Source organism: Pocillopora damicornis, chromosome 7, assembly GCF_964200805.1.
Source record: "Pocillopora damicornis chromosome 7, jaPocDami1.2, whole genome shotgun sequence".
Taxonomy (NCBI): domain Eukaryota; kingdom Metazoa; phylum Cnidaria; class Anthozoa; order Scleractinia; family Pocilloporidae; genus Pocillopora; species Pocillopora damicornis.
In genome coordinates this window covers 10198769-10217491 of record NC_142676.1, presented here as the reverse complement: position 1 = coordinate 10217491, position 18723 = coordinate 10198769, and the positions used below count along the sequence as shown (strand labels likewise).

At 37.3% G+C, this 18723-nt stretch overlaps 3 protein-coding genes and 1 pseudogene across 3 annotated transcripts in view; all 4 read left to right on the top strand.

Annotated features, from left to right (window-relative positions):
• Window positions 1–49: 49 nt before the first annotated feature.
• LOC113683147 (uncharacterized) lies at window positions 50–6030 on the top strand. Its single transcript, XM_089213096.1, has 6 exons — window positions 50–649; window positions 1847–2103; window positions 2911–3025; window positions 3521–3557; window positions 4187–4313; window positions 4505–6030. Exons 1-6 carry the CDS (start codon window positions 574–576, stop codon window positions 5024–5026), a joined length of 1134 nt encoding a protein of 377 aa, XP_089069222.1. The 5' UTR covers window positions 50–573; the 3' UTR covers window positions 5027–6030.
• Window positions 6031–6406: 376 nt separating this feature from the next.
• LOC113683144 (uncharacterized) lies at window positions 6407–13017 on the top strand. Its single transcript, XM_027200358.2, has 6 exons — window positions 6407–6541; window positions 7368–7624; window positions 8423–8537; window positions 9270–9306; window positions 9576–9702; window positions 11509–13017. Exons 1-6 carry the CDS (start codon window positions 6466–6468, stop codon window positions 11995–11997), a joined length of 1101 nt encoding a protein of 366 aa, XP_027056159.2. The 5' UTR covers window positions 6407–6465; the 3' UTR covers window positions 11998–13017.
• On the top strand, window positions 9990–11017 carry LOC149042483 (uncharacterized; annotated as a pseudogene).
• A 430-nt stretch (window positions 13018–13447) lies between the features above and the next one.
• LOC113685195 (uncharacterized) overlaps window positions 13448–18723 on the top strand; it is a 298180-nt gene continuing 292904 nt past the window's right edge. Inside the window, exons 1-3 of the mRNA XM_089213314.1 lie at window positions 13448–13836; window positions 15120–15376; window positions 15678–15792. Coding sequence (XP_089069440.1) covers window positions 13761–13836; window positions 15120–15376; window positions 15678–15792 — 448 coding nt within the window. The 5' untranslated portion in view covers window positions 13448–13760. The remainder of the gene's footprint in view (window positions 13837–15119; window positions 15377–15677; window positions 15793–18723) is intronic.

Here is an 18723-nt window from a genome sequence, read left to right as displayed (position 1 = left end):
GAAGTCCTATGATAACAACATTGACAAAAACAATACTGATAAAAAAACAAAAAAACCAAAACAAACCCTTCAATGTTATGAATAGTAATGATATGACTTACAAGCTTTAGCTCAGCAATGAGGCAAAAGAGTGAACTGCTTAGCAATTTTGAAAAAAATTTCAAAACAAAATTTGACGCCTTACGACCGCACATTGCTTATCAAATAAATTGACCAAACTCTTTAGAAACACTTTTCTGCGCAACGCGGCCTTAAAAGATGGCAAATTTAATTACGCTTGGCTAAATAGATTCCTTTGAAATTTCGATTTCAAAGCTATGATATTTATGCTTTAGAATTAAAAAAAAAACAAAAAGGATGTATCCTACCTCCTTAGATGTCAATAACAAGGGCTGTTTTATTAATTTCATGACCTCTAACGAAGTTAATTGATTTTTTCGGCGAGCTGACAAGAGCTATGTGCATGTACTCCTACGGAAAAGTTTTGTTGTTAGCCTCAAGTAACAAATCAACAAGGCAAGGATTAGAGAAGACATACATTTTGTAACTAACGAAAAACTGATATCACAAGTAATGTTGTCTTTTGTCAGCTGCCTACTAATTTTCCACGGACTTTCCGGAAGGATATCTGAAACATCCTGTGCTAGAGGTAAGATTTTAGTATAATCTTCGGCAACAAAATTATTACTGCGTTTATTCTAGGTTAAGTTAGGTTAAGTCAGGTTAATAAGATGGTGAACAAAAAATTCAAGGACTCTCTGACGAGAACTTTTTATCCAGGTTCTGTCTGGTATTTTGTTAACAACATACTCATGATGAACTCGGCGGATTTTTTGTTGTTGTTTTTTTTTAAATTTATTTTCAAGTGCGATACTCAAAAGGATATCCTCTATCCGAAAAGTTTGATGCGGTAGCCTGATCTTCACTGAAGCATCCGCGGTTTGATTCGCTAAATAAAGATTTCATGTCCGTTATTGAATGTCTCACCTTGATATTCTAATGTATTATGAAATAGGCAAACGGTATCCAGCAAAGCCTTTATTGTGCGAGGAGGCAAAGACATTTACACTCAAGTCACTATTTATATAAACATTTATACGGTACTGTACTGATCTGATCTCTCAATCGAACATTGAGAAATATGAAGTTTTAGTATGATGTACCCGAGTCGATTATGATCAAATCTTGAGGTTTAATAAAAAACATATAGACATATTAATATGAACAATCCCTATTCAAAAAAAAAAGAGAAAAAAAATTCCGGACGCCTTGCTCCCTGTGTTAAATAGAGTAGGCAAAGATAACTGACTATGTTGAATAGATGCCTTTTTTTTAAATTTTGCCTTCGGCTTTTGTTGTGGTGTAATTGTGCCATGAAACTCGACCGATAAGATATCGCATATCTTTATACATACACCAGCTTTTGTGATGAAGTTTGAGCAATTTTTGAAAATAGAATACTTTAACGTAGAAATACAAAACGGTAATCCCTTTATCGCATAATTGGAATTTAGAGAGTTGGAGAGGAAAACTTTCATCGTGCTCACGACAAATTTGTGGTAACGTCTCATTTTTATTTAATCTGTAAGAGTTATACGAGTAGAGGGGTGGATGGGGGGGGGTGGGGGTTAGGGGGAGGGAAGGTGGATGGGGGGGTGGGGGTTAGGGGGAGGGATGGTGGATGGGGGGGGTGGGGGTTAGGGGGAGGGATGGTGGATGGGGGGGGTGGGGGTTAGGGGGAGGGAAGGTGGATGTGTGAGTAAACTCAAAACCTGTTATTTGTTTCACTTTTAATTCAATGAATCAGATGCAGCTCTCACATCGTTTTCTTCTTGTTTCTGTGTAGTTGTGACAGATTTATCTCACGCCTTTGTTAAAGACAAGTTCCATTACCTGAATGTTAACAAGATTGGGACGTTTTTGGTGACGGACGTGTTTGACTGTACGTTTAATTGTCTTCGTCTACCGTCATGCGTTTCTGTAAACTTGGCGAGCAACACAGGAGCCGATGGAACTATCTGGTGCGAGTTGCTGTCTTCTGATAAATACCAAAACTCCCAGAAGTTCAAAGGAAACCAGACTTCTCATCATTTACTCCGAAAGGTAAACTTTTGAAAAAACCAGCGAAAATAACATAATAACGGCATAAAACATATAAAAAATAATGATAAAAAAGATAATTTAAAAAACAGACAGGGGAAAACAAACCAAAAATACAAAACAAAACAAAACAAAAACAAAACAAAAAAAAGGCAGGAAGATAAAAAATATAAATTCTGAATTTGCTTGTATCTGAGTATTTATCAGTGAATCATCCGATAGAAATGATGTTTTTGCTTTAATCATGAACAGAGTAATAACGACGAAAACAACAAAATACACGCCTAGGTAACAAAATGAATTGAGAAAATGAATAAAAATAAGCAAACAGAAGGGAAAAAAAACAAACAAAACCGAAATAAAAACAAAAAAAAAAACCAAGATACCAAAAGAGAGAAAAATCTGAACAAAATGATTTTAATTTTTGGTTCAGGTCTACTCAACTCTTACTTTGGTTTGATTTCTTTTGCGTTCCTTTTTTTATCTTTTAATTTGTTCTGTGTTTTTCCTTTTGCCAACCAGAAAGGCCAAGCAATCAAAATATTTTCAATTTGTTCTGATAAAAAATGGATTTGACTTTCTCACATGCTTTTCTTACATTGATGTCATAAATATTCAAATCCACCGTAAAGAATTTCAAAGCTGACGTTTCGAGTGTTAGCCCTTTGTCTGTTGGCCCTTCGCTGTGACGAAAGGCTAACGCTCGAAACGTCAGCTTTAAAATGTTCTTGCGGCCAATTTACGTTATAAACTCAGTTGATAAAATCAAATTACCTGAGAATAAAACAATTTATTACTTTGTTATTTCAGTCGCAATGTATTTCTACGCCGTGTCAAAATGGTGGTACATGTCTGGCAAATTATCAGGACGAGACGTTCACATGTCTTTGTAAAAACGATTATATTGGACAACACTGTGAAAAAGGTAATGATTTAAAATGGAAAATGTTTCTCCTTTTTACATATGCTGTTTTAAACCTAGGGCAAACATATTATCATAACACGATCCAGGTATTTGTTTTCGTTCCCTAAGCTGACCGCCGTGTTGCAAACTAGTTTCCCTCATCTTGTTAGAAAAGTAAAAGTTATGGTATGTGTGACGTCAATCACTTTGCTGAACATAATCGAAGCAGAAACCGCACTTTTCACTGTCATTCTGTGCAATGTCTAACTTAAAGCACTAATTGCTTTCAACGACTGACTCGGGCAAGCTGGCTCCATAACTTAGTACAGACTTCCGTCAACAGATTTTAACAACTGCTAGTTCCATGCCAACGACCTACTCCCGACATATACACAACAAACGACAGAGCAGAACGACCTAACATTACCTACGTGTCGATGCTACGCTACTTGAGTCTTACAGTCAATAACAGTGGGGCTTTCTCCTGATATCGTTTCTTTTTCTGCTGAATTTCAGGTGCAACATCGTGCAAAGAACTATTTGAGGCATACAAGTGAGTCAATTTCTGTGAAGAGGTTTTTTTTCCCTCCTAAAAGAGTTTTTCATTACATGAAATAAAGAGTTGGTCCATGCTTAAAGCTATGGATGCACGTGAGATGTTTGGAGAGCATGAGAGAAGCAAAAGAGTTGCTCGAGCCGCAGCCATGAGTAACTCCAGTGCATCCAGAGCTCAATTTACGTACAGCTAAACCATGAACCAATTCTTTTAAAACACAGCATGCAGACACAAGTTTTGCTGGAAAATAAGAGTTTTTTATTACAATAGTGTCGGGTTTCCGAGTTGATCGTATTCTACCCGAAACCTACGAATTGAGGAAAAAGCAAAAACAACCAAGAAATATTTCGAGACCAAATCTTTATTACAAGAATCATTCTTTCATTTTTTCATTCTACTCAGAAGCGAAGTAGCTACATGCTCATTGTTGTTATGGATGCACGGAGGTGCGTACATATGAATTTTTACCAAGATAGCTGCTTAGGAATTAGGCAGGACTTGCGCGGGCGCAGTGTCATAACACCAAATGTCACTGCCTTTAGGATCGCTTATCATAAGTTGTTGCATTTAAGGCATACTTAGCTAATAAAATAACGCTTAAAACTTATCTTGAACCTGTCCTCTAGTTTCAACACAGCTCGACTAGCCAAACTCCGCTTTGGCTCAACATCAGTCTCTGTTTATTGCCACATGGGGAATTTTGGGTGTGGTGATGGGGTATGGACAACTATCATGAAGATTGACGGCAACAAGGTAGGATAGATCGTCACATCTCTTGCTGATGAGCATTATTCATTACCTAGTGGGGAAAAAAGAGGAAAAACAGGGGTGATCACCTTACAAAAGAGGCCTCCATTTCACATTGCTGCTCTCTCTTGCCTCCAAATGATTTTGATTTATATGAAGACGAATTCTAACTCTAACTTTGTAATTAATTTATTCAGGCCACATTTAAATACTACTCGAGCTATTGGTCAGATAAAAATCAATACAACGCTGCCGGAGGAGAGACTGGATTTGACTCAGAAGAAACCAAATTACATACCTACTGGGACACATCCTTCAACCAGATCTGTCTCGGTATGAAAGTTGGCGGCCAGACGCGATTTATTGCCTTCAACAAGCAGGCTACTTCTCTGCACTCCCTGATCGCTGATGGACATTACCGTGCCACCTCATTGGGTCGTTCCGCCTGGAAGGCACTTATTGGCTCGGAAGCCTCGTTACAGACAAACTGCAACAAGGAAGGATTCAATGCAGGCGGATGTTATGGTGATGGTTGCGCTTTAGTAAGGATCGGTATCGTTTCAAATGAGCAAAATGACTGTGATTCATGTGATTCCAGGATTGGATTTGGCGGTGCCGGGAGCCCTGATGATAGTATTACTTGTGGAAATGGTGCGGGAGCCTATCCAGATAACGGTGACAAGCTCATTAAAACCATGGGTTACATCTTAGTGCAGTGAGAACCCCATTAAATTTTTTTCCGATTGGAGAAATAATGTTTATACACTGGAGTGCAGAATTTGTGATACTGAGTCTTGCAGAATCTAATTTCTTTTGGAAAACTTTGTGAGGAAAGAGTAATTTTGTATTTTCAACTAAGTTTATAACGTAAATTGGGCACCGTAAAGAGTTTAAAAGCTGACGTTTCGCCATTTTTCAGAGCCTTCTGACGAAGGGTTTAAGAAAGGCTAACGCTCGAAACGTCAGCTTTTAAATTCTTTACTGTGGCCAATTTACATTATCAACTTAGTTAATAAAAGCTAAATTACCTTGGTATACTCTCCCACCGACGTAGCAACACAGTTTCTTTAGAAACTTACCCCCTTTATTTGTAAAAAGAGTAACAGCGAATTCGAGAGTGTATACTACAGGCAGCATACAATTTATATATTCGCAGTTTTCACAAAGCCTATTGTAACACTAACAATGATTAAGTTTAATTGATTTTCCTTGAAAAACTATATTCTTTGCGGGACTTATTCTCTATTAACGTTCTTTGATTGTCAAGCTTTAAGGCTGATGTTATACGATAAATGAGTGATGAATGCCTCTTCCACATACCTTGAAATCTGAAGTACAAAATAAAACGTGATCTTCACAATAGTTGGGACATACATGTACATACGACCTGTCTCTCCCTTGGAAACTGTCTATTCCATGAAGTTTTATCTTAAGCATCTCTTTGTATAAACTTCGACAATGTAAGCGAGGAATTAATGAATGAAAATAAAAGGATCGACAATCCCCGAATAAAAATCGTAAAGTGTGTTGGCACACTCAAGATGAAAACATGCTTTGAATTACTACAAAAACAATAGGAATCCTTGTATAACACCATAGTTTTTACAACAAAATAATTTTACGAACTCAACAAGCAATTCGCAGTTGTTGGTAGGTGATTTTTAGTACTTTATCTTGAATGTCGACGAAAATCATGGCTTTTTTAGATAAACTGTAATAAACACATGGTGCTTTTGATGGAGGGAGCGGCTGGCAAAATTTTCATACGCATAGTAATGATGAAAATTCCAAATTTTTGTTCGATGATAAGCCCACAGGAGCAGACTGCTGGACTGTCTTTTAGTTAAAAGAGAAAACTCATTTAAATCTAAACAACGTCACATAAGTTATCAAATTATTTTACCAAACACTTAGGAAATTCCATTTTGCGTGCTTTATACTTACAGGATGACAAAATCAATTAGGATAGGTTTCATAGAAGTTATTACTGGCTGCTGAAATCAATTGTAATGATAATATTTATGGCTTCATGCAAACAAAAAGGATAAACCCCCCGCCTACTTGGTTTTCACCCACTTTGGATAATTTATTTATCTGACCAGAATTGATTTTATTTTTGGTGAGCTGACAAGGAACATGTACAAAGTTATGATGAGCTATGTTGTCTTTTGCCAGTAGCTTACTGATTTTCCACGGACTCTCTTCCATAATTCCTGCAGCAACCTGTGTTAAAGGTAATTCTTGTTTTCCACAGCTTCCACTGTTGTAAATTACCTCTCTTTTACGACTATTCTTTATTTAAATTTTTTATTTAGGCATTTTGTCAGCAATATTCAAAACGATCTCAGGCTTGTTTGGCAAGGTAGCATAATTATTATCAAAACATCCAAAGTTTGATTAACAGATTTAATATTCCTGGTGCATTATCGTATGTCTCACTAAAATATTCTCCTATGAATTATGACACAGAGAAAAGATAGCCAACGAAATTTTTTTGAAAAAACAAGCCCTCCTTACATATACACTTTACATGTTTCAATATTTTTTGTAATTTCGAGTATGAAAAAAGACATTTTCCGCGGATTAACGTTGGTAAATAACGTGCCAATCTCTAAATATCATCAATAAAAGGTGAGAAGTTGTACTAGTAAACCGAAAATATTATCTCAGCAATTGGAAAATTATGCCCTGGAGGTCTTGCCTTTTGTTTTGAGAGAGGCAAATAAGTTGCCTTCAGTTATTCCAAAAAAGGGTGTATTTTGACGTGGCTAAAGAAGTGAAACCAAAAGCTAGTAGGAAAAAAAGCATATAAAATGCCATAGTATTTAAGAGATGTTCCTCCAGAAATCCAAAACTTTCCAACCTGTAAACCGACAGTAAAATTCGGTAATTGAATTTTGGGATATGTTTGTATGGATACCACACTGAGTACAAAATGTGTATAACTTCTTCATTCAATTCGGAAGTGTAATGGTGGGGGAGAGCGAGGAGGGGCTTGATCTCAACACGGTGTAATAACACATACAGATTTCATATCTATTCCCTTTTGTTTGTGTGTAGCTGTGACGTATGCATCCTATGCATTCGTGAAAAACCAGTTCCATTACCTGGATGCTCCCAGCATTGAGATGTTTATGGTGACTGATGTGTTTGACTGCACGTTTGAATGTCTTCGTCTCCCGTCATGTGTTTCTGTAAATGTGGCGAGCAATAAAGAAGCCCTTGGAAATACTTTTTGCGAGTTGCTGTCTTCTGACAAATACCAAAAGTCTCAGAAGTTTACAGGAAACAAGACTTCGCATCACTTATTTAAAAAGGTAAAGGTTTCAGAAAAAAACTAGCTGAAAGAAGCCAAATCTTAACAACGCTTGCATGCGCATCTATCAGTGCGTTACTCAAAAAAAAATACTTTTGATTGTTAAGATTTCAACTGAAACAACAGCCTTTAAAACAAATAGACTAACGAAACAAATTAAAAGTGAACCAACAATATAAAAAGAACACAACGAAACTCAACGAAACAAAACGACTGAATGTTTAACGCTAGACGTACTCAGCTTTTTCTGCCAGATAGCAAGAAGAAGCTATAAAAATTTTTTAGCGTTTTTCAGTTTCCAATTTAGAGCCTGTTTTTATGGATTTAAGGGTAAACCAATGCGTCTATAAGGGAGTAATCCGTCGATCCGTATTATATTTTATTACATCTTGATCACGTTTACATGATAGGTACGTGGGGTACCCGCTTTGGCGGGTTGTCTGGTCTGCCAGGTAGGGTAACCCAGTCAGCTGAGGTCATATTTGTCATGTAAACGTCTCAAGGTGGGGTAAACCGTCTAACTGGGGACACGTTGATGTTACAATCAAAACCTCGCTAACAACTTTTCGAAACTTCGTCACGGAATCCCGGAGTTGTAAGATTGTAAGTAACACGGGCTAATTCCCAAGCACTCACCTAAATGGGGTCTCCCAACTCCATTTATATAGGCCCTTAGTTGAGTTGCTTCACCAATAAAAAGCACATACGTTTAAAACATAATCAAACATTCGCATCTCAAGAGGCAATCCATCTATGCCAAGTTCAAACGTGATCACCGTAATCTGTTATTATTTTTCAGTCGCAATGCATTTCCACGCCGTGTCAAAACGGAGGTACATGTTTGGCAAACTATCAGGACGAAACATTCACATGTCATTGTAAAGACGACTTCATTGGAAAACATTGTGAAAACGGTAATGATTTACAACGATGATCTTGCCTAGTGTTTGTTTATTATTATTATTATCATTTTTTTTTTGCACTACATTTTTTAGGGAGGGGGGGATGAGTCTTTTCTTTCAATTTTGTTCCCTCGCCAAATGCAATTTTAACTGTTATTTAATCTATTTATTATTATTATTATTATTATTATTATTTGTTATTTAATCTATTCCTATGGATATTGTATATAAACCTATTGGTAGTATTACATGTACATTGGTGCTCAGACATAAATATCCTGGTGTGTTGCAAACGAAATGAGCGAGTACCATATAATTATCAAATCAAGAAGAAACAATAAATTCATATCTGCAAACAGAAACGTCATGATTTTATTTAAATCAAATGAAGATTTTAAACAAGTTTTGTAAAGAATAAATGCACGTGAAAAGTCAATGGACATGCTTATGATATTCCAGAAAACTAAAAAACTTGATAGGGAACGAAGGTATCTTCTCGTAATAACTCTCATTTTGTTGAAATTTAATGTAAAATCTTCATGTGGATAAAATCAGTTAAACATGACAAAATCGCTCTCTTAATCAATACCATTCCAATGAACACACATTAGTTTGGGTATGATGGCCCATACATTACAGCGTTGCACAGAGTCTGTTTAGTTACCGCATATATTAGTTTTTTTCTGTGTTTTTGTTTTTTCTAATTTGTTTTTCGCTTTCCTAATGTTACGTTTTCAATTTCAGGAGCAACGTCTTGCAAACAATTATTTGAGGCATACAAGTGAGTCTAAGGATGCCGTTATTTTTCTTTTACCTCGCCTGAAAAATATATTTTATTTTGCTATGTAGAACACCGGCTGCCTCTATTGGGTCTTAAGAAATAGCACTGAATCGTCTATGTTGGTAGTTACCATGACCATTTGTTGATAACGTCCATACGAAGCCAAAACCAGAGTTGTATTTTTATAATAAAATTGTTAATTGTTTAACGCTATACTTTCCCAACTTAAAATATATTAGCATGCAACTAATCTTGTAACTGTCTACCAGCTTCAACTCAACTCGAGTGGCCACTCTCCGCTTTGGCTTAACATCAGTCTCTGTTTACTGTCACATGGGAGGTTTTGGATGTGGTGATGGGGTGTGGACAACTGTCATGAAGATTGATGGCAGCAAGGTAACTTAAGAGGAAGATTATTTACACTTTTAACATAAACATCAGCACCTAGGAGAAATACAATTCAAACAGCTTTAACGAAGGCTTTTGCTTTTATTCCTTTGAAACCCTATTCTGTATCTGCAGGAACAATTTTACAATGACCCTTCGTTTATTCATTCATTATCCATTTTTTATCATCATCATTTTCTACAGGAAGTTTAAGTCAGATCAGTTTCTCACAAGCGTAGTTTCTTTGCAGTGTGTAGGTGTCACTAACTTAAATTACTCAAACTACAATAATTAATTTCGGCGCCACCTCCTCCAGAGAGGAGCTCACTCAATTTATAACCGCCGTCAATTCCTTTCATCCGGCTCTTAAATATACCTGGGAAATTTCCGACACTTCTTTGGCTTTTCTAGACATCAAAATTTGAATTGAAGGCAACGGTTTATGCATTCGTGTTTACTACAAACCTACAGATTCAGATAGTTACTTGTTGTATTCATCTTCACAGCCATCACTCGTCAAGAACTCCATACCCTTTTCACAGTTTCTCAGACTTCGTCGTTTATGTAGTGACGACTCTGATTTTTCCGAAAAATCAGAGACAATGCGCCAGTTTTTCGATAAACGTGGCTTTCCTGTTTCTGTCGTTCAAGCGGGTCACCACTTTGCCCAACAAATTGATCGACAGTAAGCACTACAAACGGCTGAGAAGGAAAACACTGACCGCATTCCGTTTACTCTTACATTTCACCCTCACAACCACGCAGTTAAATCTATCATTCTTAAAAAATTTAAATTGCTCCAATCAGAGACTGGCACTATCTTTTCGCAACCCCCACTTGTTTCATTCAAACGCGACAAAACATAAGCAACTTTTTAGTCAGGAGTTCATTTCAAACCAATGACTTTCAAATGCGCTCGCTCACTATGCAAAACTTGTTCCATTAATCATAACATAGAGAAAATATCGGGACCCAGAAAGGTCCATTAAGATCACTGATCACTTTACGTGCACCTCCGCCAATGTTATTTACTGCATAACTTGCACTTATTGCAAAAAGTTATACATCGGCGAAACAGGAAGACGACTGGGTGACCGTTTCGAGAACACCTTCGCAACGTGGAAAGAAATGACAAGGACACGACCAAATCAGTCGCTAGAGACTTTAATCTCCCTGATCATTCTAAACAGCTTATGGCAGTCTGCGGCCTTTCCTTACATCTAGGGAGTTCTGAAAACCGCAAAACACCAGAATAAAAAAATTTATCTTCCAAATCGGCACCCTTAATCCCCACGGAATCAACGAGCGCTTTTCATTCAACTAATTTATTCCTGTTTTCTCCTCACCATATTCCCACCAATGGCGTAGCTCCACTATCTGCATCTAAACCCACACACAACCCACAATTCCTCCAATCGCTCTGACGAAGGGCTAACGCTCGAAACGTCAGCTTTTTTATTCTTTACGGTGGTTAATTTACGTTTTCAACTCAGTTGTTAACACTGAAATACCTGTTATACTCTCCCACCGACGCAGCACCACAGTTTCTTTAGAAACTTACCCCCTTTCTACAATAATTACTGTTTTGAAACCATTCATACACAAGTGCGTCACTCTTGTTTGTTTTTCTTATGGATATCATTGTAAGAAGTTTTTGAAATGTGAATCAGCCATCTCAGAATAGAACTGTTCAGTAACATCCCGCAAGCGGCATAGAGATCAGTAGATGTACAACCAGCATTTTCAAGCATGAAACCTAAAAATTTTATCCACCTGATACCTCAGTGTTGTTTTAAATATCTTTGTTATAATCAGAGCACCTTCCACTACGACTCAGTCTACTGGGGAAATACAGATGCGTACAATCCTCCTGGAGGAGCGACAGCTTTTGACACGCTGGAGACAAAGATGCCGACGTACTGGAACACACCCTTCACTAAGATCTGTCTCGGTATGAAAACTACTCGACACATAAACTTCGTCGTTATCAACAAGGAGGCCAACTCTTTGTATTCACTGATCGCTGACGGTAGTTATCGCTCCACTTCATTGGGTCGAGACACATGGAAGTCTCTGATTGGATCCCAAGGATCTCTCCAGTCTTACTGTAATAAAGAAGGCTTCAATACAGTATGCGGCAACGCCTGTAGAGCCAGAATCGGTGTTGTCTCTAACAACGAAAACGCCTGCACAACCTGCGACTCTAGAATTGGGTTTGGTGGAGGAGGACGCCCCGAAAACTCCAATACGTGTGGAAACGCAAATAATGACATACGAGCTATGTGTTACATCTTAGTGCAGTAACCTAAACATCTTTCCACCTTAGTAACGACAAACTCTTTCATCAAAGGGAACTAAGTATTATCTTTGCATTTCCTGAGGAAGTACTTAATACCATTTTATGTTACCAATGCTTAGTCCATCCTCAGCACGTCAGCAATGAGGGTTCATAAAGTCACTATTCACAACGGAAATGATAACCTTAAGTCTTGAGACAGCTAATGATATTTAATGTTCTTTTACCTCACAACTATAAATAGCAACAACCTTGTTTCTGATTGTAATGCATTCTTTGTAATTTTGTATTATGGTTTTTTGTTTCTGCTTTCGTTTTTGTTTTTGTTTGTTTGCTTGTTTTTTTTTTTATTTATTTCAGCCCCTGGACGTCAGTCCGCTTTATATGAGATAGAAGTAAAGCTTTGTCGTTGGTAAAAAAGGAAGGGGCAGGGGTTACTTTTGGTCCGGCATTTCTGTAGGTCACAAACATTATTAATACGAAAGATTGAATATTATTTGTTATCGTCTATTTTCTCTCCTTTTCTTTCCTATTTTTAATGGATGTTATATCACCGAGCTAATATGTCATTAAAAACCTAACCTAAGCAAAAAATTAAGGAAGGTTCCAACTTTATGAATATTTCTGAAATATATCTATGCGTTATATGGACGTGAAAGATAAACCTAAAAGCAAAGCATAATGCAGAAATGATGAGACAGGGCCACTGCACTGCTTGATTCTTGAAGAATGTAACAAGCGTCTGTCACTTTTTGCAAATGTTAAGGCCTCATACACTTAGAAAGCAAAATTTTACCTGGTTATCCAATTCCTTCCTCTCTCAGGCTTGTACAATAAGCTGCTAAAAAGTCACAAAAGAACAATTTCATTAGAGCAAAAATATACCATCGAGCCTTTTCCTACAAAAAAAAAAAAAACTGACCCTGTTCTCTCTTATAAGCCATCAGACCATTCAAACATTTAAGAAGTGAAATGGTGTGATAATAAACTTATATTTATAGGAAATATGCCGTAAAAATATTTTAAAGAGTTGAGAGATCAATGAGGAAAAATATCTGGAACACCAGGCTCGATCCTGGTTGAGTTACAACAGGTACTATATCCGCGGTAAAATATTAAGATGTGTTTAAGAAGCTGAAGTCTCATTATTAGCAGCCCAATTTGTTAGAAAAAGATCACAAATTGCTGATGAATAATTTGACATAAAATTTTTTTGCCACCAATTTCAATGAAACATAAACGTGTGGGGGCCACTATCCACCAAACATTACGCGTTTTAATAAAGATTTAACACTTCACTGATATGTTTGGTCAAACTTAGTCTTTCCGTGCGTCATGTCAAAACACATTTCCATCACAAGTATGCTATAGCGTTGTTTAGAAATTTCCAAAGAAACCACGAGAGTTTCTTTTTAGTTGGCGATCACTTCCTTTATTTTGTAAGGCGAGACAAGATGCTGATCACGACCAGAACATTGGCGTTATAAAACACAGCTTGCGTGACATCACATTTAATTTTCTCATGTTGCATTCGGTTGCGCTCCTACGAAGGACAATCAGTGAGGACACCTGCCGACTTGGTGGTCCAAAACGTTAGCGCACTGCGTTTTCGGGCAAGTCAGTTGTTTGAAGGGCTGGAGAATATCGGTGGATTTTCGAACCGTTTACTTATGAGCACGATGATACAAAAGCGATTCCACACCTAATGAACAACACGAATTTTCGAAAGAAACAAATAGTGAGCTGACGATAAAGGGAGAAGCATTTAAATATGTTTTGTATCGCTACTTACTCGGTTTTTACCCTTATGCTGTTTGAAATAATGCCAGGAGTAACATGTGAAAGAGGTAAGGATTACATTTATTGTCTTCAATTTGCTCAGTTCTGAAATATTCCTTCATTGAAAAGGAATAGGAGTGAGTGATGGAGTGAGACATACTGCTGTTAAAAATGTTATGCCTTACTCTACTTTTTTTTCAATTGCTGCTAACACTGGATTATGGATTGTATCAGCCCTCTCAATTTCAACGAAGAAGTACAGCAAATCTTACTCTTTCATCATTAAAGTTGTCTCTAAGACGTTTTCCATTACAATTATGGCACTAACCAGACCCCCCGTTATGAAATTAATATCATTGCTCGATAAATGTTGCTATACGCAAGAGACCTAAGAACAGGACAACCACGAAACAATTTGGCTGAAAATTTAACCTTAAGAAAAATGAAAAATCAAAGTTATCTTTATCCTCTTCACTTCAACTTAGTTGCGGGGAAAAGCAAACCGACCAAATTCATGGATATTTTATGCAGAATATCCCTTTGAAATATTCATGTGTGTTTTAAAATTTGAAGAGTATGGCAAATTGCATTAGTGCTTTATTAGAGTAAAAAGGAAGACAGTTCTAGAAAGTTCTTAGCATTGATATTCTGGGGAATGTATCTCTATGCGAGCTTTCTCGGAAGAAATTACAAAGGTGAAATGCTTTGATTCAACCTCGAGTAAAAAGGTCTCAACTCATGCCAGTAGACTCATGACCTACTTTTCTTTGTAGGACTAAATATAATGAGAACTCTTTTGAATAATTATCTATGGGATGCCTACCTCCAGCGATTGTTTAAAACTAAATTGAGTTCTTGTTTTGCGTCATCTAGTGATCTAGAATTTGCTAAGACAAATCAATTTTTTCTTATTTTTATTTTTATGAAAGCGTGTAACCAATTTCTAGTTTCTTTCTCAAAGTTTGGCATAGCTTTGATTAATAGATAACAGGACTTGGCGTCGTCCAATTCTGTCTGTAATCATACGAGCGATTAGAAAGGTCATACATTAACAACCAAAGGTACTTTGACCTTATACGAACAGCCTCGTAGGTTAATTTAAGTTTCAGCAGATAGGCTTCTCTTTCATTGAAAACTATAAATAAACGTCGGTTTAGTTAATAATTAGTTAGATGATTGAATGGGAGTTGGAAGGAAAGAAAATCGAAAGGAAAGGACGAAAGGACGAACGGACGAAAACGGTGCATGGTTGAATGGATGTGAGGAACCCCTCATAAACGCTACTAGTGTCCTTATTTCTATATTCTATTTAATCAAAGATAAATGATATTGAATTTAATTTATCTTATAGTTCTTACAAATATTTCCCATGCTTTCATAAAAAACGAGCTTCATTACCTGAGTGTTCCTTCGAGCCGGACGTTTTTGGCGACAGACGTCTTTGACTGCACTAGTCAATGTCTTCTTCTGCCTTTGTGCGTCTCTGTTAACCTAGCGCGGAACACAGTAGCCGACGGGAAGTACTGGTGCGAATTACTGTCATCTGATAAATACTTAAACTCTCAAGATTTTAAAGGAAACCTGACGTTTCATCATCTATTCAAAAAGGTAACTCGACTTTGAAAACGAAAAACAAACTACCTTTCCAGATAAGCTTTGTGTTAAAAGAAATGAATCAAATGTCAGACTGATTTTAAAATGAGTCCTTTAATTAAATGATAATCAATTAGCAGCTGATCGTTCTTCGCATAGTTCAGAGAAAAGCTTTAGCATAATATAGCGCCGCTGAGGTTTCTGATTTTTTGACGGCAGTTTTTGTTGCATCGTCTCTTAGATTTTGTGCATAGATGGCCAAAAATTAAATTAAAAAAATTCACTTTTGATCATTTTATCCTATTTTCGTTGTCAGTCAAATTGTATCTTCACGCCGTGTCAAAATGGAGGAACTTGTGTGGCAAAGTATCAGGACGACACCTTTAACTGTCTTTGTTTTGAGGGCTTTATTGGAGACTATTGTGAAACAGGTAACGAATTAAAACAGTTTGAAATATAGCTGTGATAATTCTATGCTAAAGCTGAGCATTGCTGCTCATTTTGTCGTTTTTGTCCTTGTGGCTGTTGTCTCTTGCACTAATTCCAGAATAAACTAAATCGCAGGTGCCACGTCGTGCAAGCAGCTCTACGAAGCAAAAAAGTAAGTCACAAGTTATTACATTTTCATTCGTTTATTTCCCTCCTTTTAAGATTGATCTTGAGTGTGGTTTCCAGCATTCTAGAGACATGTTTCCCTTCCTACTGCTCTAAACACGAATAGCATCCCAAACATATTCCAAAGATAATGTTTCTTCATAGAATTGTGTTGCTTTTATGGTTTCAATTCGATTGGGAATTCCTGATAATTGTACGTAACATATCTACCAATACTAGTTTATGCTGGATACATAGCATTATGAGAGTATGGTTAGCGTTGAGTTATAGTCTGATTATCCATAAGGTTTGACACAACTCAGGTGGCCACCCTACGATTTGGTTCAACACCTACTTCTGTTATGTGTCACGTGGGAGATTTTGGGTGCGGGCCTGGAGCATGGACAACCGTGATGAAGATTGATGGCAATAAGGTAATTGACAATGATGGACGCTCAGTGATATTTCGTTATCCGGTCAGACAAGTAATGTCAATGAGAATAAGATGGGCATATTGCGACTAAGATTGGCAAATTTGATATTTAATTGAAACCAAGCTAATATTATCGTGTCAGTGGACACTAGGAAGTGACTAAGAGACCAAGACCAAGAGACTAACCAGTTGAACTACATACAAGTCTAAAAGGAAAGTATTGAGACAAACCAAAACATCCTAAATCGGCGCGATTTTCAGTAATTTTGTTTGTCATTTTCCTTCTTTTAAATGTACATCGTTCGTTCCTTAATTATTTTAGAACACCTTCCACTTCGACTCCGCTTACTGGAGTGATACAAATGAATATAACCTCAACGGAGGTTCAACGAGATTTGACACACAAGAAACCAAACTGCCAACCTACTGGAATACGCCTTTCTCTCAAATCTGTCTTGGTATGAAGATCAACGAGCAGCTTAATTTCGTTGTCCTTACCAAACAAGGTAGCTCTCTGTTCTCACTAATCGCTGACGGGTCTTACCGCGCCACTTCACTTGGTCGTAACACATGGAAATCACTGCTTGGTTCTGAGGGCTCTCTACAGATTGCGTGCAACAGGGAGGGCTTTAACTCAGTGTGTAATAAATGTAAAGTTAGAATTGGAATCGTCTCCAATAACGAGTACAGCTGCTTAAGTTGTGATTCAAGAATTGGTTTTGGTGCTGGTGGAAACCCGGATGATTCCAGCACATGTGGTAACGCAGCTACTTGGAGCCCTGACAATGGAGATAGAAACATAAAAGCTATGGGCTACGTATTAGTTCAGTAAAATGCAAATTGTTGACATGCCCTACCAGTGAGGTCGAAATAAGCAGAGCTTCTATAGGTGCAAATGTCTTTTTCCGATTTGTGAAGCTTCCTTCAGGAAAAATAGTTTATTCGCTTATCTTTTAATTCAATTTATTTTATCCATTTTTTTGCCAGACATTGCAAATATCGGCGCACGTTTCAGGATAGAATTGAAAAATCGCAAAAATCGGTGCACGTTTCTGAATATAATTATAAAAAGCATCGGAAGAATGATCATGCACCCTTGAATAAAATCACAATTATACCGACGACTGATGAGGCATAGATTGTTTTAATTCCTATTAATCTTTTTTGTATGATAAATAAGTTGAAGGAATCACCACCCTCAAACATCACAATAAGCCAGATGTGCGACAAAAAGCGCGCACGAATACAGCGAAGTTTACAGAAACAGACTTAACGTCTTTTCTTTGTTTCAAATAATGACGACGTAATATTTAACACAAGTTTTGTCCTTACAGGCAAAACCTTGGTAGGCGATTTGAGGTTAGAAGATAGAAGTTTCGACATTTTCAACTTTTTATATCGACATGAGCTTTCACCTGAAAAACAGATAACACACAAAATGTGCGCCGCCATCTTGAATCACAGAGCGGATGGAATTCCTTCATTTCAAACACAAAAATGTGCCTAAAAATGAAGTTTTGTAGCGCTTCAAACAGATGAGCCAAAAAGAAAAGATCTCATCTCACATATTTTTACATGACAGGGCACACGAAGGACCTCTCGAACAAGAAGAAGAGGAGCGCCTTCGGAGCGAGTTGACCTAGCCGAAACTGCGCATGCTTTGGTCGGAGTTCAAACGTGGACCGCAAGAGGCGAACGTGACTGCTGACGTTTTGTCACGTGATCCCTTGTAGCCTGCGGTTACTTACATTCAGGAACAAACTTGGGTCTAGAGATCTTCATTATCAACAGGAATTAACAGCAAAAATTCCCCAAATATCGAAGATTTACTTAGATCGCTAAGAATAGACACAGACGATGATTTTAAAAAATCTGTTTTTGAAAAATCATCCCTTTCCCAGGCCAAGCCCCCAACTGTGGTGCATTTCCAATTCTTTTGATTATGTCAACAGGAAATTATCTGACAAATTATTAAGTGCAGTGGGTTCTTTCAAACCCCACCTCCATGACCCGCGTTTGTGACATGGGAGTTGACTTGTACTTGCGGGATGAAACGTAATGCTTTACTTAAACCCAGCATACAATTGTGTATCTCCTTCATAGTTTATATTGACTAAGTAAATTACGAAGATCTGAAGAGTTCGAAATTTCTGAGACTTGAGACTTTATATTTTGCCACAAAAGATGGCTTATCTTCATAGGATTAAGGTACATATAACTAATAGCTAACTTGTCGTACTTAACGGCTCGTTTATGTATAGCAAATTACGGGTCAAGTCCTGAGAACGTATAAACTTGGGAGACAAACAGAAGCGTTGTAACTGAATGTATATGT

Coding starts and splice junctions, on each gene's coding strand:
- LOC113683147 (XM_089213096.1), top strand. CDS start 574: ATGTTGTCTTTTGTCAGCTGCCTACTAATTTTCCACGGACTTTCCGGA. Junction 3,026..3,520: donor TGGACAACACTGTGAAAAAG/GTAATGATTTAA, acceptor GCTGAATTTCAG/GTGCAACATCGTGCAAAGAA. Junction 3,558..4,186: donor GAACTATTTGAGGCATACAA/GTGAGTCAATTT, acceptor CCTGTCCTCTAG/TTTCAACACAGCTCGACTAG.
- LOC113683144 (XM_027200358.2), top strand. CDS start 6,466: ATGTTGTCTTTTGCCAGTAGCTTACTGATTTTCCACGGACTCTCTTCC. Junction 9,307..9,575: donor CAATTATTTGAGGCATACAA/GTGAGTCTAAGG, acceptor ACTGTCTACCAG/CTTCAACTCAACTCGAGTGG. Junction 9,703..11,508: donor TGAAGATTGATGGCAGCAAG/GTAACTTAAGAG, acceptor TGTTATAATCAG/AGCACCTTCCACTACGACTC.